This window comes from Pyrenophora tritici-repentis, chromosome 10 (assembly GCF_003171515.1).
Source record: "Pyrenophora tritici-repentis strain M4 chromosome 10, whole genome shotgun sequence".
In the NCBI taxonomy this organism is placed as follows: domain Eukaryota; kingdom Fungi; phylum Ascomycota; class Dothideomycetes; order Pleosporales; family Pleosporaceae; genus Pyrenophora; species Pyrenophora tritici-repentis.
In genome coordinates this window covers 3,886,099-3,909,174 of record NC_089399.1, presented here as the reverse complement: position 1 = coordinate 3,909,174, position 23,076 = coordinate 3,886,099, and the positions used below count along the sequence as shown (strand labels likewise).

Genomic DNA, 23,076 nt, shown 5'->3' with positions numbered 1-23,076 from the left:
TTATCGAAAGTGTTGGCCACACCACTTTGAGGCTCGGGCAATACTCACTAGCTCCTGGGGCGTGCAAAATAATCGTGACGTACGTGTGCTGTGTCGTCACGTGCATATAGACAGAGCCGACATTGTTCCGCACGCTGACAAGGTCACCGTTGTAATTTTGCACCGTTTGGGCGGCAAGGAGAGTTTATCCGGATTGCCGCATCAAGTAATTTCTGATCGACACTGCTGGTACCTGCATGCTCGTGAAGTACGTCATGAACCCCAGATAAGATCATCTTTGCGGAGCCCCATGATGGTCTGGGATGTGTTTCGATGTGTAACAATCTATTTGAGTCTCGGTACTGGGAAGATGGAAATAGCAGATGAGGCGCATGAATGACAGTGTGTCCCGGCTGAAATTGAGTTTAAACAACGAAGGACCATGGGGCAATGGTGCGGAGGTGTTCTCGAGTCGAGGTTGCAATCAGGCACTGATCGCTTGGGGGTTACCACTCAACTTGCGACACCCGGGGTTGCCGGCATGGGGAAGTGTATCCAGTGTCCCAAAGTTTCGTGTGTACACCTGACATGAGGAGCCTTCGCCCCAAACTCTGTCAGATTAGGCTTGTCGGAAGTTTCCTCATTCGTTAACCTAGCCGCCACTGAGATGCCCGCGGGGTAAGGATGGCGGGGAAGCTAAGCAACGTTCCGGCAGTAGCTGCATTCAAGATAACAGGATGGGAATGGTACTTGACATAAACCCTTGAACGGTCTCATCGCCGACTTGACGATCTTCAGGGTTTCGGCGTATCCTCGATATTTTGACACGTGCATTGTGGGGAGCCGTGGAGCTTGAAGAAGACCTGGATGAGACGGTTAAGACAGCGGTGCAGACCGTGAATACAAGACCCTATTCGGCGCAACTGAAGCAACGTCTTGGGGTTGGGCCTCAAATGCCAATGGCAATACGTGAGTATGAGGTGCTGACGCCCAAAGCAGAAATCCAACATGCATCGTCAATCGTTTGAGAGGGCCTGACATAACACGCATGCAGGGTCGCATAAGTACTGGAGCAGTGCATCATCCGATTCGCATCCAAATCATCGTCTGCGTTTCTTGCATGTCATCAATGCTCTCAACCTTGCAGTTACCGGCCGAGTTCCCACCAATTAGTGCTCCGTCCTCGTCAACGTACGGGATGCAGAGAATTTTCCGCAAGTCGGTAAGATTCAAAGGCGTCATGGCGTGTGGGCGTTTAGGGAGGCGTCAACTGTGCAGGGATGTGTCGCGTGGCGGGGTTTACGATGCTTGCGGGGAAGGTGTCTCCGCTCCAAAGCAGCAGCTGACGCCGAATATCCTCCCATATCCAGGAACGGTATTGAAACATGAAACATATAACAGCGGTTGTATAGTATTCCGAATAGCGCGACGCTGAAATGGGAGCGCTATAGAGTCTACTTGCTGTGCAAACCCAGGGTCCGGGGACCGCTTGATCATTTCCAAGGTTTCGCCCTACCGGTAACGTACCAACATAGCCCTGCCTCGTGATGTGATCCAAGATACCCCGAGTAAATGTCGCACCCCACCGGTGGAAGTGGATCCTTTTTCTTTTCAGGGACGATAGCATCATTCTTACTGCACTACAAGTGCAAATTTCTAGATTGAAGGTTAGTTTGCCCGAGTCGCGATTACCATGGTATCCTCCATGGCGATCCATCTTCTCAATGTCTGACACCTGTCTGCGGGGATTTTGTAGGAAGCATGAGTTGTTGGGCTGTGCTCTCGGACCCGGCTTCTTTATGGCCACGGCCATGGCCACTGTGCGCATAGGTGATGGTATGAGCTGTGCGATGCCTATGTGCGCGTATACGAGAAGCCTCGGTGCTGACGAAACAGAGCCGGAGCCGACTCCGTTCAGTCAGCTCGTCGCTTCCCCGCCTCCCTCAGGCACGGTCGGTCGGCATATCTTGGTTGAGGATCGATAGTGCATGTTGCGTACATGCCTTGGTCTGGGGACGCGATAGCTTACAGGCTACATAAACTGGGAGACGACGGCGAAAGCCTCGAGATCGCTGTTGTTGATGCGAAAAGACATGGAGAAAAGCATGGACGAAGGAGAAAGTGACGTACGGCTCCATTTTGGACGGGACAAGTTAGCGCTGCATACGGCCTTGGCACGTCCAATCGACAGCCTGTCTGTGACCGAAACCTCGGAAAAAGAACAACCGTGTTCTCGTGGAAACTTCCGCAAATCTACCTGAAGATACAAATTACCTGCATTTCATTAGTTTAAATCGCAATCATCCTGGAGGGAGGGAACAGATGTGCAGGAGAATGCGCGATCGCGATCTTGTCAAACTAGTCAGGGTGTTGGCTGAGACATGCCAACAACGTCTGGGGCAAGTGACGCTATACTGGCACACTATGACGGATGTCATCACGGACGAATCGATCTCAGCGTAAATATCTTGTAAGATCAGACAGTCTGCATCGAGATACGCTCAGCAGTGCGCTGTCAAGGTCCGTGATGGAGGTCAGAGGACAATTGAGGCCCTGAGACATGGGACGTCCCTCCTCGTTATTCACCTGATCCACTAGATGAGCTCCAGAATACCTGCTCACCCGGTTTCTGTTACTTCCGATACCTTGATTTCACGCGTGGATCGGTACGAAGCCTTGACCGTGGGGTACGAAGTTGTGGAACCTTTGAGCTACCAAGATGGTGCACCTGATATCCAGATTTCGCAGCTCTTGCCGTCAACTGTAGCAAGTCGCACTACTGTGACGACCAAGACAGCGATTTAATATACGCTTGAATGCCAAGTACCTAGATTGGCGAGAAACGGAATACAGCGCCTGTTGCAGGACGCTAGGGGGTCAGTGGCCTGTGTTTGTAATGTCTGTATGCGCCAGGTTGTAATGATTACAATTACCGAAGCCGAAACCAGAAGGTCTTGGGTATGGTTGGAGTCAGTCATGGTACGCATTCGCAAGCTATGCGATGATTGGGATTTGTGTAAATGGGGAGGATATTGACGGAACACTGGCGCCGTGTGGGACTCTGAAACCAGGCAATGGGGAGTGTTTCCGCGGGCACAACATCTGGGGGCGGTCTCGATGTAGTGATCTGCGGAGTAATGCTTGGTGGAGAGCGGCAGTTGATGATCTCTGCGTCGTCGTATTGAAAGGCGGATTCCGCTATCTGTCCGACGCGTAGGCAGCACGCCAGCAGCATTGGCGGGAAGGAACGTCACCATAATGTGACGGCTCGCGGGAGCAAAACGGGCGACGATAGGGGTGGCTGTGGCAGGGGAACCCCCACGGTCGCAGCAAATGAAAGTGCGGAGATGGACGGAAGCGATAAATACACAGTCACAGGACGAGGCCTTGTCAACGATTAGCAGACGGTTGAGGGCGATAGTGGCAGGGAGCGTATGCCGTGGCGGAGTTGCTTGTACATGAGGCTGAAGCATCTTTGCGATAACTCGTCCAGGATGCTTTCAGATGACCTCTCGCAGGCGCTAAGGTGCCAACGCATCGACCTCCAGACCGACTGGGTCGCGGGGTAGCGCTGCGGGTGCCTGATGGAGGAGCAATCGCCTTTGGCCATTTCAGGGATGCGTGTTGTTTTTAGCATCCAGATGATCAAACGACATTGAAAACCGCGGTAATGTGGTAATGGTTCCAGGGTGAGGGAGCACGTCCGCCATGCGAGCTGCGAGTTGTGTAGGTACAGTATAGGAGGACCCCACGCGCAATGCGGTCCGGGGTAATGATTGCTGTTTGTGAGCGGTGGACGGGTTAGTAAAAGTCATTTTGCTCGCCTAGCCATGGCCTGACATGGCGAGGCTTGCTTGCTTGCGCGTGCGTGCGTACGTGCGTGCGTGCGTTTGTGCGTGAGGTTGAGTGATTACGGACGCTGATGCGACGGGCGAGGGGTAAGTTGGAAAGGTACAAGGCAAAGGCTCGGCTAGCATGACGTAGTCGCTAAGTCGAGCCTGAGCCCTCGACAATGCCAATCCATATGCATCCGCTCGCCGGTACGCTTTCACTCTTGTCGTATGAAGAGAGTTTACCCATCCCATTCGGGCAGTGCTGAAACGGCAAGCGTCAAACACAGTGTTCGCAGCCTGAGTCATAAGGCTGAGGGGCGTCTGCAGCAGTCGAGTCTCGCCACGATGCATGTCGGACATGTCCTGGCCTTTACTGCACACCCATCGTCTCACGAGGCTTTTGGACTGGTCTCCCTGTGACGAGCTGCGGCACTGCAGCACATGTCAGGCACGCACTCTGCACCAAGACTATTCAACACGGTGAGGCAGGAAGCCGGCCCGAAGCATGGCGGCAGCCAGCGGCCTGGGCAACAGCCGCGAACTGCTCGACTCATTCTTGCTCGTGAGCTTGTCAAGTCGCAACACTGCGCCAGCCTAGGCCGGCACATGCAATTGTAGCCTCGGCCATACTGTCGTCCTGATTAAACACTCGTCTTGGATGCCATCGTGACACGGCGCGGCAGCTGCAACGATACATTGCGCTCCTGTCCTGCTATCCGCCTTGCGCCATTGGTGTTATCCGGCGCATCAAGGCTACAGCAAAGCGTGCATAAGCGCCTTGTCGAGTCGGAGCTGTGCTAATCGATTCAGAAGAGCGGTAAAGGTGCCCTGCTAAACAAGTGGCCCTGGTATCCAAACATGCGTCTTGTTGGGACGTCAACCCCGGAACAGCTGACAAGCTGGAGAAGGAGGAGGGCATGAGTCCAACAAAGTCTCGGCCTCATGCATGACCTCACCGGCTATAATCACTTTCACAACTTGTAGACATGTTGATAGCATCTGATAGTGGGCAAGTCTCGTGTTGAATGTGTTGAATCCGCTTTTCTTCATTAAGTACCTAGGCCAATACCTGCTCTCTTCCACGCAGGCTATTGCCGTCTGACGCAAAAGCCGTCCCGTTCCAGGGTATAATGGCTGGGGCAAATGGCCCAATACAAGTACAATGCAGATGATGATACAGACCAAGTAGGCGTGAGCCATGTTCCATCTCGTAGCCCAAGACGCTCCCCTTTGTCCGGTATAATGACCGCATGAAAGAAATTCGTAGCCTCGTCGGGCTTGGACAAAGCCGTGATGGTATCAGAAAGTTTTTGGGAGGAACATTACCCATCACCGGCGCCAGCACAGTCCATCGACTGGTGGCCACCAGAATACAAAAAAACAAAACAAACGCCGTGGTCCAATGCCAAACCATGGATGCCGCTAGAAGTGCAGATGATTATAAACAATGCAGGACTACCATCCTGACTTGTGGTAGTCGCCAAGGCCATGCTCAAAGACGTCATTAAACGAGCTGATGGCCTTGTTGTCGTCCCTGAAGGTCGTCGACCTGATCTGGGACTGTTGTGCGTTGGTGTTGAGGCCCTGGACGTCGCCTGTTGTCATGGCTCGGCGCAGGGCCGGTAGGTTGACAGCGCTCTGTTGGCGCTTGGAAACCGCGTTGGTGGTAGCATTCTTTTGCTGCCTCTCCCACAGCAGGTTCTGTCGGAGGCTCCCAGTCAACTCGTTGGTAAGCATTTGTCTACGTATTGTCTTGGGGCTCATTGTTGGTGGATGTACGTTGGAAGTGGTCATGATGATGGGCTTGGGGCGGGAGGCTTGTGCTCGCATCATGAGACCGCAGTCTTCTTGAGGCGAATTGCCGGTGGAAGGGCCGTTTGGTGCTGTGGTGCGGGAGCGACGGATAGCAGATGATGATTGAGATGCTGCATTCTGTAGAGCTGCTGCGCGGTCATCTTGATGCAGGGCAGTGGTGAGGAGGGATCGGCGGGAGCTGAGGTTGACTCTGGAATCGACACGAGGGAACATGGGACGGTCGACAACGCTGGGAGGGCCGCTTTCCTCATTGTCATCATCCTCCCACTCTTCGTCGTCCGAGTCCTCTTCCTCAATGGCGCTCTCGTCAACATCGTCTTCACTATCGCTTTCGATGGCTGCCTCGCTCTCAGAGGCATCATGATAGGTGCGAGTGCTGACCTCAGCTTTGAATGAGGTCGTCTTGCGCATGGGAGGACCCCTGCGGAGGTGATCAGTCAATGAGCTGCGCTGTGCTGGTGAGTAAGCATCGAAAGAGCAGCTGTTCTCCTCCTCGGATGATCCACCGAGGGTGAACATGGGCTGCTTCTTCTTGGTGTAGTCGGCCTTTGTCGGTAGCGGCTTAGTGAGGAAGCTGCAGGTCTTCTTCAGGATGGGAGTGGGGTTGAGGTTGGTGCTTGAGCGGATAGAGGTGGAGATGTGGCCAGGCTCGAAGCCGCGGACCACGCTGTGCTCGCTGACTTCGGTCGAGGTGCTGGCCTCTGAGCCGACGGCAGGGCTCATGATGTCGCAGTTGACGCTTGTCGCAACGGTGGAAGTGGAGGCTTCTGGAATAGGGCGTGCGAGTGATGGGGGGGTGGATCTGCGGGGGGTGGTGTCGGTGTTGAGCTTTTGCTCGGATGCGGGCGGGGCAAGCTGAGGAGGAAGGGGCGAGAGAGGCTCAATGAACTTCTTCTCTTGTATCGAGTTGACGACCTTTTCTAGGCCGATGGGGGTCATATGCCTTCCGCGGGCCTGGCTGGTTGCGGAGTCGTGGCGGCGAAGGTCGGGACGCGAAGCTGAAAGATCTGAGCGGGAAGTAGTGGTAAGTGCGCTGTCTAGCAAGTTCGAATCATCCGAGGCGACGCTTGTGGACAGCTCGGGCATATCGGAGAGCTGGCGCTGGAACGACCACTGTGGCGCGGCTACTGGGTCTGGCTGGCAGCAAAACGTCTCGCGGGACCACAGCCTCCAGGCCATGTTCTCGTAACGCTTGCCGTCTTCCATGGCTGGCGAGCAGCGTGCAAAGACTGCGTTCAGGTGTTAGTAGACTGTAATACGCATGCGTCATAGCTATATCAGCGCCGGACGTTGCTTACCAGACCAGAGGCCAAAGAGGTTCTCGGTGCTGCGGGTTTCGATGGTACGCATGGAGCTGTGCTCGACGCGCACTATTGGGCGTTCTGCGCGGAGAGGCATGTTTGATGTGCGAGTGGTGGTTGGGGAGTTGGTCGGGGTGGGGAATGAGGTATGCGAAGGCGGGCGGAACAAGGTTCGATTGCGTCAATGGAGAGGTGGTAGCCGAGCAGAGGGAGTGCCGGCGGGACTACAGGACTTGCGGAGACATGGATAGACAGTGGGGTAGATATGCGTATGAGGTGTTGTTGTTGTGATGGTGGACTCTTGAGAGCGTGTTGTGGTCGACTGTATAGTGGTAGGTGCTGTGGTATGTATGGGGGAGTTGGTCGAGAAGTAACCTTTGTGGCCGTAGAGGAGCGAGTGGATCTGGGTATGTATAAAGCCCGCGCTTGGTGTGCGCCAGTCTACGACAGGGGGGGTGGGCAGGAGCGACCTGGGCCGACATGGGTGGAAGGCGCGACTCTGGCATCCACACTCCCAACGCCCCCTGCTCCTTGCACCTTTGCACCCTTGCACGCCTAGCCCCAGAACAAGGGCCGCCGGAGCGTCCCCGGCAGATTGCACCCAGAAGCCAGCCCGGCCTTTCTACCGCTCTTTGGCCGATCAGACCCAGAGCCTGTCGGGCCAGCAGCGTCAGTCAGTCAGTCTCTGCGACGCTCGTGGTCACCACGGCCTGTCTCGCCCGTAGATACCAACCTGGACCGACGGACGCAGATGCGACCACGTAGGTATCCAGGGCCCAACACGCCAAAAGCCTTCACTGCGTGCGCCGCCACTGACGCCCATGGCACCGCCGCCCACGGCCTCTGAAAGCGTCGCCGCTCAGGGCCCGGGGCGTGGGCGTGGGGAGAGACAGAGGCACATGATTCCCGGACGTGCGCACCAACTTCCAGAACCTCTGTGCTGACTCGCTCACCTCTCGCGATGAATCGTCACGGCCATCGGGGCGCCATGGGCCATGCTGACCAGCAGTATTGCAGTTGCTCCTGTCTTGTCCCTCGCTGTGCTGTGCGCACTGTCTTTTTTCCGCTGCTGGCGGATCCGTTACACCAGTTCACGTCACCTGCGTCTGCGCCCAAAAAACTCATACCCCAACTCCGCCGTAATACAATACCGCTAACTCAGCTGTTTCGAAAAAAAAAAGCTATGCACGCCATGTGATTGCGCTTGTCCGCATGCCGCCTAGCTCCCCGCGGATGCACCTCACACGCTCCGCCGGCCTTTCTTTTCCCTTTCTCGCTTCTTCCGACGCTCGCCCCCCCCCCCTGCACGCTTCTGGCCCTTTTGCTCTGCGGCCTGCCCAGGTGCGCATGTGGTTGCCTCGTCAGCTGCTGGCCGCCAGTCTGTGCTAACTGGACCCTGACTCAATCCCACTCTCTTCACCTCCAACTTTAGCGAGCCTCACGAGCTTCGCTGAAGTCTGTCATCATAGGACAGGCCTTTGGAAAGCCTCGCTTTTTTTTTCTGGCTGCACTGCACGCACAAAGCTCGTTGCGCCCGTTTGCGCATCGCCCCGCTTCTTGCCCGACCAAATCCCTCACTTGCCCGACCAATGTTCCGTTCGCAGGCTCATGCTGCTGCTTTTGGCTGCCCTTTGGTCCGTCTTTGTCTCCCTCATGCAACGGCACAGGATTACCGCCCATGTACCGTGAACAGCACCCGAGCCGCCTCGGGATAATGCTCACACGGTATTTGTGTATCCAGAGCCCATTGTTCGCCAGGTTCCTGAATGCGTTGGACTTTTCGCAAGGGTCTGGGGGGCACGAGGTACAAGCCCGGTGGCCACCTGGCTAAACTACCGTCCCTCGACACTCTCAAACCATTTCCCCAGATAACTCTCGTCAAGATGTCGGGGTAGCCACATGTACCCTGCAACGTGCACTGTCCGCCCAGCAGGTTCACCAAACTATCGACATATTGGCCCCTCATGCTACGTCAATCCATTACAAGACAATCTCTCGAGGTCATCTGGGGGCCATGTCGAATCACAAAGTTGCAAAAGCATCATGTGCGACGGCAGCGCTTCGCTGTATGCGGCGTGATGCCTGTTTCATGAGTTGTACAGCGGGAACTACGGTTTTGCCAGCCAACGCTGTAGATTCTACGTGGCACTGCCCGTCCCGCTGCTTCACCAGCTCGTCGTGGCTGTTGCAAGCCACCATCGGCTCACTCTATCATCCATCATCATCAGGCGCAGCGAGCTGCAAGAACAACTGTCACTCGGAGGTCAGCCGCGGCAATGGCCAGTCGTTTGCTCGTGACGTGACCGACACTGGACCTCTCCTTCACCGGACCGAGGGCCCGGCATGACTGTCTGCTTTTTTCATAGCCGGCAACTCCTTCATCAGCCTCACATTGACGACGATGATCCCCACCTGCCTCGGCCCCGCTATGACATGCGCAGCTGCGACGATCAGAGTGACTGCGACCGCGTGACAAAAGTCAAGCTTCACGCAAACAACAAGCTACCTTAGTCGTTTCCAACCTTTCTCGTCGTGGGGGCACAGGCATGCTGTAGCAGGTCCTAAATCGGCATCTCCTCTACTACCAGTACAACCATGAGCCCACCCCGCCAGTCGCATGTCCTGCTTATAAGCTGAGACGGCTCCCAATAGCCTTGTACCATGAATTCCGCTTTCTAGCTATTGTCTCACACAACATGGACACAGCCAAACTTGGTTCGCTGATGCAAGCGTGCCAGACTCGTACATTACCATGCCTTCCCCAATAACCCGTCGCACCAAAGCATGCTTGGAATGCGGGCTGGAATGTAACATGCCCAGCTTTCCAATGGCATGCATCCTACACCTTTCGGACCTTTCTACACAGCAGCATACCCAAGTATAGTCCCAGGTAGAATCTGCAGCATTGGCAGCCACGATTCGTGTGCCCTGCTTACGCTTTTCTTGTGTAATATAGTAGACAGTCCTGGGCATGATTCCAAACTTGATCACGGGTTGACCATACCCTGAGCTGACCACTCGTATTGCTGTCGGGAGCAGCCACCATCCTGCCATCCGCCACCTTTGCAAGTGCCGGAGGTCGATCGCTCTTGCATTCCACGTCATCTTTGTCTGCAAACGGGTTTCGATTGATATTACATCACGTCTTTTGCTTGTTGTGCGCTGCGAGCAATGGCGGATCCGCGCACCTCGATCGTGTATTCACCCCGCAAACTGAGCATGCACTTGAACATGGGACACACAACTGCACCCATGATGGCGGCGTGACAGTGCCACTATGCCGGACACTCTGCTCGACGCCAAGAGCCCGACAGCCTGGATATGACGCCCAGTCTAACCTCTTCTGTGCCCGGCCTCGCACCCGCTGCCCCCGCAGGCGTCGCGTGGCTGTCACCAGGAAAAGCCCCCATCCCCTGGCTTGCAACCACCGGCTGTTGCGTCGATTGGTCGCAACGGTATTACCCACAGCGTCACCCCATGCCGTCGTGCTTATGCTACATTTAGTCTTTGTCCAAGCCCATATATATCTCAACACTGCCACCTGCCTGCCCTGGCGTCTTCATGTCATCGTTGGTGGGGGAACTGTTTGCCCGTGTTTGTTGCCCAATCACTAGCAGCAACGTGCGCGTCGCGCATGTGACTCTGGAAAAGCACGTTCCGCTGCAAAATTACGTCGGCACCTTGCAAGGTTGGGCTGCGACCTCTCTGGGCATTCTGAAGCGACTTTTAGGTTTAAGGGATAGAGAAGGTTTTTCCTTTTACGTGAATAAAGCCTTCTATCGCATTTCTAGCGCACGGGGGGAAGTACAGGGTGATCTCCGGCCTCCTTGCACGAATCATTTTTGCGGGATTTTGCACGAATCGTGCCCCTTTAGTTCCCCCATAGCGGGCGTACCCCCAGCAAATGACGACGGAGGGATTAAACGTCATTTCCACCAAGTCGGGACTTCCCTCTGGCGTCTAACAGCCATCGTCAATTTCCCGAACAGGGTCTTGTATCGTAGCTGCACCCAACGCACTTCGGGTTGCAATTCATACCCAGCGCCTGGATCGCGGAGCTGTACAAGCCGCCTTCCGACGCCTGTACCGAGACAACATGGCACTGTCGTCTCCCGCACGCATAGACTGCATCGAAATTGACAACCGGAGGAGCGCCGGTCACCGATGGCAACCCAACAGTAAATTGAGCGAGGCACTGGCTTACCCGCCCGCCGACAAAGTCGCAAACAAAGTCACTCGGCGACACTCATTTGGTGCGCAATCGCGACACAGTATCCCGCTTTTCCGAGCACGTACTCCAAGAGACCAACTATAGACGTCCAGGCTCATTACCCCGGCCGTCGCAGAGTTCACATGAACACGCCCCCCTGCTTGGCGGAACGTATGTAGTAGGCTTTTACTCCCACGTGTGTCCTCTTATCAATGCTTATCCGAGAATTGTGGGGATACCCTTTCTCTGCAGCATGCGCGAGTGACAAACGTGGCGGCTCATTGCTAATCACAGTGTGCCTGAAACCAAGAGATGGGGGTATCCATCGATACTCTAACGCCTCCAGCCTCTGCACCTCATTTCTTACCAACACTCTGCCGGTAGGCGAATCGGAAATCGCACGGTCGCGACACTTTCCCGCGGGAATGCAGCATGCGCTTTTGCCAACGGCTATCCAGTTCGACCTTCTGCATTCGGGTGGCACCATGCATAAGCCCTATTTCGAACCCCCGCATTTGGTTAGCCTGTCGGTCGAGCCGTAACGGTGAGCAGAGCCTGCGAACTTCGATTGACGATGCGCGGAAGAAGTCCTTCACCCGGTTTATCACCATACTAACCTACTCGGGTAGTCCACCCTTCAGGTTGTGCAATTGATTCTCGCCCTACCTCTAGCTTGCTGAGTGTCTTGAAAGATTCAAAACGACACGGGACATGAAAATTGTCATCTTCAGAAGGGGTCGGTTGGTGAGGCTCGCTCACTTCCCAGGCTCATGGGTCACAAATGGTTCGGTAGCACTACGCGCTGACTGTCATCTGCGCGTTTTCATCTATTCTGTGTTCCCCGAACGCGCTTACAGTGCAGGATCTACCAAGGGTTGAATGGGTGGTCAGCTTGAGCTGATACTCCCGCTCCCTGATTAAAACGGCCTTGCTCCTCCACTGAGAGTTTCTTACCATGTTGTCGGGACGTGGGAGCTGACCCCGGATATCCAATTTTGACCCTTGAGTCTCACCATATGGTGTTACGGACCACGGTTGTTATCTAGAGTACTGCAACGTCGTGTCGGTAGTCTCGTATGCTTCTTCACCGCCAGACAGCAGCGCGTGGAGCATACTTTGTGTCCCATTGCTTGAAATTTAGCACACTTCTTACCGGATCCACGATACTACCATAACCAAATCTATCTTTGAATAACTAGCTCTTACAGGCATGAAATGTAATACATGAATGACCTCGACAAGAAGAGGACAACTGCCGTATCAGCTCAGCACACCCCACGGAGTACGCCCGACGAACTCATCACACGCTTCATGTACACCGACCACTCAATCACACGGCCCGAGTTTGACGAAGAAGCTCGGCAGGACAGGTACAATGATTCAGACCGGCCCGAGTAACACATACTTCTGTACCATGGTGTTGTCATGGTTCTTGGATAAATCGCAGAGCAATCAACCTATCAAGCCTTGCGCAATTTGCGGAATTCCAGCCGCTTCTCAACGAACCAACTTAGACGCAAGCGAAGTATTCGGCGTTCATCGTCCCTACTACTCCATATTGATATCGTCGCACCGAGCCGCCATCACGATCACGCACTCCAGCTGCTGTAGCACATTCAAGCTTAATCAACCCCAACCCAACCTAGCCGGACATGACCCCGATTAGGAGGGAAAAGAACAGTCCATGTTCCAGAAGCCAACAGTACTAGTAATGCAGACTTGATAAGAAAGAAAGACAGTTTGTATGTCAGGTCACCGCATCGGCGCGCCTCTACTCAGCAAAGGTACCTTCCAGAAGAAGCCAGAGTTCCGCACGTAGGTCTCCGTAGCCGCTCCCGCAACTACCCTTACCCCAGGCCTATTGCATTGTCGCGTGGCCTGCATGCTTGCATTCACCGGTGCTTGCGGATCCCCTATTTTCCCATTCAGCTGGCCACATCGAATCCAATTTCATCACACGCACTTGTTGCTTTTCTGTGACATTGCATGCAGATGTGCGATGGCAAGGCTCATCCTAGATCTCAATGCTGACATCAGACGGCGAGCCGAATCGGTGAGGGAAGGAAGGAACGGAACGACACATCCTAAATCGCCCCACCTCGCGTCTCCATCACTCCATATTGCTCAATGCTTACTTGCGAAGATTGGCGTGGGTTCCGTCCAGCTGACGTCCACGGGTTTTACAGCTTCTTGCCATGTGCGACATTGCGGGCTCCATGTCGAGTCATCCTTCATCATCAAACGCTCATCGTCATCATCATCATACAGCGCTATTACCAATCACGACGCTCAATCACTTCATCCTTACCCTCTCCGCATACGAACCCCAGCCCCAGATTCTTACTTTACTTTTAACTTTCTCTTCGCCACCGACTGCCGAGCGACATGGCCCCCTCCTGGGCGCAGCACAGACAAAGGTGTCACGAGAACAATCACGACTTCCCATATGCCTTGTGCCACGTTTCCAAATGTCTCACCTCTGAGGCCGTTTTTTCCTTCTCCTGTCCCACGCCCAAAAAATAAAAATAAAACTTGATCAATTGCCGAAAGCCCTTTTCCTTCTTTTCTGCGCTCACGAGCAAAGCAAAATGACCACAATACCGCCGAGGGGGGGGGTGCGTGTGTATGTATGCTGTCGGCGGCGTTCTCGTTCGCTTCCGTATCTCTTAGTCCAATCTTGCTTTGGGGGTGGTGAGCGAGCGACAGGCCAGATACACACGACTCGACCAACTTTTGCCGATATGGGGCCACATGGACCGTTTGTGGCGTGCGCGCCCCCAAAAACCGCCTAGGTCATCACCGACCCTGCATCATTTTACTCCACGTCCGTCTGGTCTCGTAATCGCCCCCCTCCTCCCAAGGGCAAGCAAGCGAATCAGACGGGATTTAATATATCTCATGGGCAAGTACTTTTTTTCTTTCTCGGCCGCATGTCTGTTATTTGTATGGGGTATAGGCTATACTTTTTTTGATAATCCAAGTTTAATCACACGCTACCCACGCAAAACTGCACGAAATAAAACGGGCCTTTGTTACCCGTTTGTTGGTTGTTTGGCGATGCCGCACCTGATGTTGCGATCGTCGGCGGTAATATACCCTGACCACCTGGGGTCTGGGGAGGGGCCCTGGCAGCTGGGGGAAGTCTGTTCTTCTCCGTAACCTGTGCGCGTAGACCAATTTACACCTTTTATGCCTTTTTGGGTTGGTGGTTAACCTGCAAGGATCACTAAACAAGGGGTATGTATGCGTTTTTTTTTCGAGTGGATAGGACGCCGGGGTGTTTGGTATTGGCTGGGTAAAAGGGCTTTTTTTCTGTCTCCTCTTTCAAGAGAGGGACAAAGAGTTTGAAGTTGGGGGTGTGTGTGGTGTGTGGGTTCGGTGGGTTGTCGATGACGTGTGAGGTCGCGAGACAATGTTTTGGATATTGGAGGCTACTATGTGCCGAGCGAGATCGATCGCGATGCGCCAGATTGGGGGACATGATGCCTCAAAGCAGGCAGCAGCCATGCTGTGCTTTGCGCTTCCACCCTCATCTCGATTGCTCATTCCATCGCTTACAAGATCGTCGTAACCCAAAAACCTGAGCACATGGAAACTCCGACGAGACTAAAAACCCAAAGAATGATCACACACGGAAGATCTCATGACTTGATCGTTTTTTCTCCCTTCATCATCCAAACGATCAAACTCCACAATCGCAAAGCCCTTTCCCGCGTTTCAAACGTCAGACCACCTCACCTTGTCTTGCCTTCCTTCCCCATGCTCACTTACCCATCTCTCACAACAAACGTCCTCCACATCCCGAAAACAACCTCTCAGCCTCCCTCACATTCCTTTCTCTCGCCCCAAAAATCCATCCGCCCAATCCATCCGCCAAATCCTTCTCATTCATCCTTCCTTCATGCACACTCCTTCCTATGCCCATCTTGCCCCTTGCATCCTTACATCCTATATGCCCCCAACTATTTAACCTTTTTCTGTACTGTATCAGCCACGGATATACCCGTCAAGGACACACACCCCCCTCGTGTTCCTTCCGCCCCACATAACCGCGTGTCTGTCTGACATACATGTACATTGCGTGGATGCCGGGCGTATGTGTATGCGTATGTATGCACGCGTGCGTGCGTGCGTGTGTGCTATAGATAAGTAGCATAGCATAGCATAGTGATAGCATGAATTAGAGGCGTTTCTACCCGGGCGCTTGGGAACTAACGGGGAAGCGGGGGTGTGCGTTTGTGTAGGAGCGCTCGCTTGGAGTAATGGGGTGGTTGTTTTTGGGTATAGGTAGGGTAAGGGAGTATACTGTAGAAGAAAGATGTGAAGGGAAAGAGGTATGGGAGAGACGCTATGTGGGCGTGTATAAGATCGCTAGATAATAGGTATTTAGGGATATGTGTGGCTTCCTGTAGGATTCTGAGATACTAGTATTATGGTATTTACTGTATCATAATATTCTGATTTAGTACCGCAGACCGCTCGCCCAGGTCTGCGTCTATTCCCAGAACCAGTCTCCTCTAACCGCAGGATCCATACAAATATTTCCCTTCAATCCAACATGCAAGTCATGCAAGCGAGATAACTGATAAATAATCACCCTATACCACGGACAAAAGAATCATGCTCACAAGTCCAACTACCGAACGCCATTGTAATATCTCTATCAAAGATCACGGAGTCTACAGTTAATTCCTTTATCACGTTCTCACCTTAATCACACCATGATCCCACAAAGAAGACCGAACCAGAAAGTCAAGACGATATGTATGCACTATACCCTACTATTACTCTCCTAACCCCACCAGCACTTATCTGACATCACATTCTATCACTATCATCACAACCACCCCATCACTCCACTATTACCTCTTTACCAAACATAAACTCACGACCAGCATAATAATCATTCAAGACACACATTCATATCACCCTAGACAATCTAAACAACTTCCCGCCCGCTATCTGTCTACAGTGTCCATCACACCTGCACTAATCATCTGATATTACCACCTATACCCCTTACCATGCATGCTTAAACAAAAGACCAAATACCAATATCCTTCCACTCCCGATCCCCCCCCGTTACCCCTCACAGACATCCCCAACAAAACTACTACCCCTCCCCTCTCTCTATTAACCGCTAGAACCATCCCTACCCAACCATTCCAATCTGCCGAACCTTACGTACAATCTCCCATGTTGAAACACGCCATCTTACTATACGTCGTCACAGGACCTCACACTCTGTAACCTACGCTCGCCCGCATGCGCTGAACGGAGCAAGCGGTATAGCCCTTCACCCAGGCACTGGACGTCTGCATGCAGGACAGTTTTTATCAAGTCCATTCCCAGCATGCGGGTCGAATAAGGAAATGCGCTAACTACACGCCCAGATATGTTTGCCCAAAGCGATGATGAAAACTATACTTGAGACACGTACTACGTTGTGCGTACGCGCGGAAAGCAGTCAGTCACAGGTAAGAAAAAATGTCATGGCATCAAAGATGCTTGAATTTGATTTTTTGCTTCGATGCTATATGAGGGTATCCCGCCGCAAAACATGTCGCTTTTCCTTCCAACAAGACACTGCGCCTCGTTGCATGTTGGTTGTTGTCTCTCTGACTCTACCAAGCACGGATCTTTTCCATGTGATGCAAACGACGTGGTGGCGTAGGTGGCGTCTAGAAGTCCTGGTCGTCGTTTCCAGCGATGATCACGTTGTTGACCTGTGCGTTGTGGTCAGTTACATGGTTACAGTTGACAAGGGATGTACCCAGCGGCGAGGGCCGTGGGGTAGCACAGGAAGCCTGCTCCGCGTGTAACAAGGTGGTTGCCAAATTGCATGCAGCACTCGTGCGTCTGTGTCCTCGTTTCCCCGCTCCCCCGACGTCGCAATGGAATCAATGCGGAAAAGCAAGGGATGGAGTAAGGAAAGCGACGTCGCACGCATGGAGGAGAAGGCGGAAGGGATGGCGGGAAAGGGAGTAACACCAAGAGCGTGTGGCGCAACAAGCGACGACCTGTCACGAAACAGAAAACGTTACAATACATACCTTGAGTACCATACGGCACAGCTGTGTAGCGAGCAATAGCTGCTGCCGCTTCGAGATCAAGGGGTCGATCACGAAGTGCTCCTTCATGTCTGCAGAAACGCCACGTTAGCACGATATTCGATAATTTCAGCCACCAATGCGGCCCATGACAAAAGATAAATGTGACAGCAAAGCAAGTGTCTCGGATGACTCGCACTCATCTCCACTTGTGGTTGCGTTCATGCCAGCGCAACAGTATGGCGCGTGGGGGTAGCACTACATCCCGCGGAGGCGTTGGACACGGGAAGTATATGCACGGGGGTCTCGTATCTCTCGGAGATATTCCATGATGCAAGCATGCGCAATAGCGGTGAAAATAAGTGACATGATATGAGACGAAGCGAGCGCATTGCCGAAACGCATGCGTGGGGGGATTGGGGGTTGATTATGAAGGTGGACTTACCATTGCTTCCCGTCTGCATGCAGTCGACACCTAACCTTGTGTTCTTCTCCTTGGCTTGCCGGGACTTGATGTTAGCGAGGGTTTCGATGGGGCTGAGACCGGAGTTCTCAGCCAAAGCCATGGGAACCGAGTCCAGGGCGTCAGCAAAGGCGCGCATGGCATATTGCTCAAGACCGGGGCTCTGAGTAATGTTAGCTCTGACAAAGGTCAGACGGGAATATGATGGTTACCTTGACGGCTGCATCCTCAACTGCAAGCGAGCATGCTACTTCAGCAGCCCCTCCACCGTATACAATACGGCTGTCACGGACCAGGTTCCGAACGACACAGAGAGCGTCATGTAGTGACCGCTTCGCTTCGTCGATGATCATCTTGTTACTGCCGCGGACGAAGACGGTTACAGCTCTTGTGTTGGCACACTCTTCGATGACCAGCATCTTGTCTCTTGTCGTGCCAAAGGTCAGTTCCCTGACAATGCCCGCCTTTCCAAGCTTCTCCGCGCTGAGATCCTCGAATCGTGGTACAATGCGTCCGTTGGTGGCAATGGCAATGAGTTCAATCTCCGGGCCTCCAACCCACCGTACAGCGGGCAGCTTGTTTGTGAGAAGAAGATGGTTCGCCTCGTCGTCGAAACCCCACTGACATATCACTACGTTGGCGCCCGTGTTCTTGATCTGCTCAATCATCTCCGTGAACTTGTTTGACTCGTAGTGTTGCAGCTTCTTGAACTCCTCAACCGTGGTAATGTCGAGCTTGTGCTTGGTCTTGGGCTTCGGGGGCTCGAAGGCGCAGGTCAGGATGGCGAGTTTGGCGTCCTTGACCTCTGATGGCATCTGAGGGTGGGAAAAGTCCTTGTCTATTATGACACCCTTGACGAGTAATGTATCTTCCAGCGATCCGCCGACCTTGCCGTCGACCTTGATAAGCTCAAAATCGACATCTTTGCGCTCCAGGTCTGCCACAGACAGGACTGCGTCTACGGCGATGTTGGCAAACTGGTCATGCGCCTTGGAGACGATCTTGCTGCCCAAACTCGTCTTTGCAACCCTGAAGAGCTCCTCGGTGTTTTCCTTTGAGAAGTGAATCTCGTCGCTAATCTCATCGAGTCTGGCCACGGCGACCTCGCAGGCCTGGTCGTAGCCGTCTGCTATCCTGATGGGGTGGATGCCCTTGTCGATGAGGTCCGCCGCTTGCTCAAGGAGAGCGCCCGCGAGTACTACAACACCCGTTGTTCCGTCACCAATCTCGTCGTCTTGTGACTTTGACAGCTCGACTAGTAGCTTTGCGACGTGGTTGGAGATTTCCATCTGGGAGAGAATGGTGGCGCCGTCGTTGGTAACCGTAATGTCTCCGTCGGGCGAGATTAGGATCTTGTCCAGTCCACGGGGTCCCTATATATTCGTGAGCGGATGCATGTTGCTGTTCGTACACTTTTGCCTACCAGAGAGCTCTTGACAATGTTGGCGACCGTCTTGGCCGCCAGGATGTGGGACTTGACCGCATCGTTTCCATGTTGCCTCTGCTTCTTGCCCTGACTATTGCGCGTGTTAGACGTGAAATCTTCTACCGTTATATAGCTTGGATTTGGTGCTCCACATACTCTCTGACAATGATGAATGGCCTGCCCGCCTCATCCTTCATCACCTGGGCTGTAAAGCATAGTGTTAGTGGATGAATTCGAGGCCCCAGAAGTAATTCCGAGTAATCATATATTCGCAAGCATACCGTTGGAAAGATCGACCTCTATTCATACAAAGTTAGCATTTGTTATGTGTCTACTAGTAAAGTTTGGGAGGGATCCAAGCTATGCAGCCTGCACAACTTACGCATCGCCATGGTGAACAACTGCTCGCTACAGAAACAGAAGAGAGATACAGCAAAGAATCCAAACTGCAGGAATCGGGTACAAAGCGATTCCGGGTATGTTTAGCAGTGAGGGGTGGTGGGGTATATCCAAACAACGAGTATCTCAGTCTCGAAATTTCCCCAGAAGGTCTTGGCGTCCCTGTGCACGGCCGCGAGTCGCGAACGCGCTTTCCGTCACCAGCTCCAATACTCCGCGTTACTCTTACGGCCGCTGTCCCGGACTGCCACGACGCCTACCGGCTAGTTTGCGCGTACAATCGCATTAATCTGAACCACTGAAAGCTCCGTGCAGCCACCAATACCCTAAATTTGCATCCGTCATCACTAGCGACTGCTCCAACATGCCTCGTGAGTTGCGCCTGCCCATGTGCTTCACCAACCTGCGCGTGCACTGTGAATGCTGACATACATCTAGCCGCTCTCAGCGACCACGAATCCTCTGATGCCGAAAGCGTACCCGCCAAGGGAAGGGGAAGGGGCAAGCAGTCACAGGCTGGGCCGGAGCCGGTAGATGACGAGGACGAGGATGACAGTGAAGTTGGGGAGGACGAGTAGGCGCATCACCACGTGCATCCAAGTCGCACCGCGCTGACTATGGGATAGATATGTCGTCGAGGCAATCCACGGTCATCGGTTCCAAAAGGTGTGTAGAGATACTCGGCTTCCTCGTGCGCATTACTGACCCATCAGGGCGTCCTCCAATTCGATGTAAAATGGGAAGGTTATGACGACCCCAGTGACAGAACCTGGGAGACAGAAGAGAACATGTACGTGCGAGTATCCTTCTACCGCCCGACCCGCGACTGACAACTACAGGGAGGGTGCGAGTGACGTCTTGAAGGAGTACTTCGCAAAGATTGGCGGGCGTCCAGAGCCCAAGGGTCGAAAACGGAAGGGACGACGATCGATTGCAGGCCCCAAATCAGTCTCGGGCACTTCCACAACTAGTGTCAAGCGGGCAAAGCAAGATAAGCTTGCAAAAGCAGAACCCCAATGGACCCCACCCCCAGGCTCATGGGAGCACGACGTCAGTCACATTGACACGGTCGAGGAGAAGGCCGATCCCAAGACGGGTGAACTTGGCAGATTCGCCTACATCGTATGGCTCAACCAGCAAAAGACGCTACATCCCCTCAAGCACGTTTATCAGAAATGCCCACAAAAGGTTCGTTTCCCCTCTATTACACATAGCCGACTCCCGCTAACGCACTGCAGATGTTGGAATACTACGAAAGCCACCTAGTCTTTACGAACAACGTCGACGAAACACTAAATGGTGATGAAGGCGACGACGTTATAATGAAAGGCCACTAATTCTGTTCAAGGTGACGACTAGAATGCGCGACCGATCCTGAGGCTGGGACCGAGCAACACCCCTCGCCCACAAGTCCAGATTGCCCCGCAAATGCGCCTCGAGGACATGATACCACGTCCAATCATGGAACCTTTTACACCTCCAGAAATGAACTCACCGAGAGAACTCAAATCCCCGACCATGGAACCTTTTACACCCCCAGAAAGGGATTCGCCACCAGAATCCAAAATATAGCGTCTTTCTTAGCTTCCAAACTCATCTTCGTCCCTCATGGTTTTCCTATCTGAAGAGGAATATGACCCCGAGAACGTCTTGATCTACATCTTCATATTGTTTTACCTCGGTATGGCGTATACTGGGCTGGTGTCATACGCTAGTTTGTTTGTATAGGAATGGGGGGAGGTCCTCTAGGCATTGGATAAAACGGAGTTTTGGAAGGGTTCTTTGGACATTCTTCTGCCTTGTACAGTATATCAGTTACCACCCATTTCACACCACCTATTCTTATATTTTTCTTGTGATGCACATGTATGGATTCAGAATTGTATCCACTCTATGATTAGTGCTGGTCTGAGCATGAGCCATGTCACTAATTCACACGTCATAGTGTCTAGGATAGGTGTCCTGGGTGCAAGAAGGGGTGATGACTGTTGGGCTATTATTCAGCGGTTGATCCTTGAGATGCAGAACTGTACTTACGCATATACAGACGCTACAGTGCGCGGACGAAATCCAGTGTTTTAGATGTGACGCCTCTTACTCAAGTCTCTTCGTACCATCTTCTCCCAGTCCTTTTTGCGATTCCGGTAGTTATTCCACGAAGGCACCGCGGCATAAATTGCTATTACTTCAGTCCGTCCACTCCGTCCGGCTCGCCCACTTGGACCCTGATGTACTCCCACTCCTTCGTTACGATATTTTGTCATCACTCACTTACCTCTCCGGTTCAAAAGTGTTCAAAAGTACGAGTCACCCCCCAAACAACATGACCTACCAAAGCCGCAGCAAAGCAAAGCACAAAGCACAGTCAAGCATGCTCACAGCCCACCCCCTACACAACCACCAAAAGAACAAAAAATCCACTCACCTTACCCCTCCCCCCCAAAAATACTAAACAACCGACCCCCCAGCGTCGGCGGCCTCGCAGCATCACTCCCCCCCACGCCTCTGCGTCGCATTACTCCCCGGACAAGCCGTATCACACAGCGCCTGATCATCCGCTAAAAGATTCTCCGTCGGCTGCTTCTGATTACAGAAACAAGTACCGCCTAACGTAAGCGCAAAATCCAGCGTTACATTCATGCTCGCCGCCAGACACAAGCTGATGCAGCGGTCGTCGCTCATAGCCGGCACGGGGTCGAGAAGGGTTGAGACTTGCAGACCGTTCATGATGGCGTCGAGGAGGTATACAGCGCCATAGTAGCAGCCATAGTACTGCCAGCCCTGCGGACCAGGTGTGGCGGGTGTCTAAGGGACGGTTTTCGCAGGGGCTGGTGCAAGGGTGTAGAGTGTGATCATGAGAGAGCGGGTGGCGGTTTGGTAAGGGACAGAGTTGCTCTCGCCGCCACAGGCTTCTGTGGTGTTTACGTCGCAGGCTCGACCGCATTGTCCGATGCTGGTTTGTAGGCCTAGATTAGCGGCGCTGTTGGAGCAGTAGCAGCGGCGGCCGTAGAGGGCCGCGTATGTGTACGAGGTACCGTTGGTACGTGGCGTTTAGACCGACGGTGCTGTTGTAGAAGGTGATGTAGGGACTGAGTGCTAACCAGGCGTCGCCGTAGAAACAGCCGCTGTATTGCCAGCCTGTTGGCTCGGGGCTGGCTGGTAGAGGCACAGGGAGTGCAGTGATGGCGCGTCGGAAGACTGAGATTGCGGATGTGCCGCCACAGAATAGACCGGTGTTTAGGGGGCAGGTGAGGTTACAGGTGTTGGATCCAGAGTTGAAGGCGGGTGTGTCGTTTGAACAGTAGCATTGGGTGTTGATTACGACAGCGACTTCGAGTCTGTCGGCTACGCACAGGGCGATACATAGCTTTGGACTCATGCTGAGTGTTGGGTCGGTGGTCTTGGGGGTGTGTGAAGCTGTGTATGCTGTGGAGTTGAAACAGCCCCAGTACTGCCAGCCGTGGTAGCCCGGATCCAGAGGATGTGGATGTAAGACTGCTGCGAGCAGATCATTGAGGAGTGTGATTGGGGCATCCTAGATGAGATTAACAAACATTCAGTGAAGTGGATAATAGACGCCTTACCGTAATCAGTGACTGG

General features: G+C 53.4%; 6 protein-coding genes across 6 annotated transcripts; 3 read left to right on the top strand and 3 right to left on the bottom strand.

Moving 5' to 3' along the window:
• Positions 1–5,267: 5,267 nt before the first annotated feature.
• On the bottom strand, positions 5,268–7,025 carry PtrM4_053320 (DUF3295 multi-domain protein; the record flags this gene model as incomplete). The annotated part of the gene is made up of 2 exons (XM_066104994.1): positions 5,268–6,856; positions 6,926–7,025. The coding sequence occupies 2 exons, from the start codon at positions 7,023–7,025 to the stop codon at positions 5,268–5,270; spliced, it is 1,689 nt and encodes a 562-aa protein (XP_065959558.1).
• A 1,492-nt stretch (positions 7,026–8,517) lies between these two features.
• On the top strand, positions 8,518–8,643 carry PtrM4_053310 (uncharacterized protein; the record flags this gene model as incomplete). Its single annotated transcript, XM_066104993.1, has 1 exon — positions 8,518–8,643. The coding sequence occupies one exon, from the start codon at positions 8,518–8,520 to the stop codon at positions 8,641–8,643; it is 126 nt and encodes a 41-aa protein (XP_065959557.1).
• Positions 8,644–12,362: 3,719 nt separating this feature from the next.
• On the top strand, positions 12,363–12,536 carry PtrM4_053300 (uncharacterized protein; the record flags this gene model as incomplete). The annotated part of the gene is made up of 1 exon (XM_066104992.1): positions 12,363–12,536. One exon carries the CDS (start codon positions 12,363–12,365, stop codon positions 12,534–12,536), a length of 174 nt encoding a protein of 57 aa, XP_065959556.1.
• Positions 12,537–16,819: 4,283 nt separating this feature from the next.
• PtrM4_053290 (GroL, Chaperonin GroEL (HSP60 family)) lies at positions 16,820–19,274 on the bottom strand (the record flags this gene model as incomplete). The annotated part of the gene is made up of 6 exons (XM_001937072.2): positions 16,820–16,864; positions 17,192–17,280; positions 17,634–17,814; positions 17,864–19,024; positions 19,075–19,168; positions 19,234–19,274. The coding sequence occupies 6 exons, from the start codon at positions 19,272–19,274 to the stop codon at positions 16,820–16,822; spliced, it is 1,611 nt and encodes a 536-aa protein (XP_001937107.2).
• A 566-nt stretch (positions 19,275–19,840) lies between these two features.
• Positions 19,841–20,813, top strand: PtrM4_053280 (chromo domain-containing protein; the record flags this gene model as incomplete). The annotated part of the gene is made up of 6 exons (XM_001937073.2): positions 19,841–19,847; positions 19,915–20,050; positions 20,103–20,142; positions 20,190–20,266; positions 20,316–20,664; positions 20,715–20,813. 6 exons carry the CDS (start codon positions 19,841–19,843, stop codon positions 20,811–20,813), a joined length of 708 nt encoding a protein of 235 aa, XP_001937108.1.
• Positions 20,814–22,447: 1,634 nt separating this feature from the next.
• On the bottom strand, positions 22,448–22,855 carry PtrM4_053270 (uncharacterized protein; the record flags this gene model as incomplete). Its single annotated transcript, XM_066104991.1, has 1 exon — positions 22,448–22,855. One exon carries the CDS (start codon positions 22,853–22,855, stop codon positions 22,448–22,450), a length of 408 nt encoding a protein of 135 aa, XP_065959555.1.
• Between the last annotated feature and the right edge of the window lie 221 nt (positions 22,856–23,076).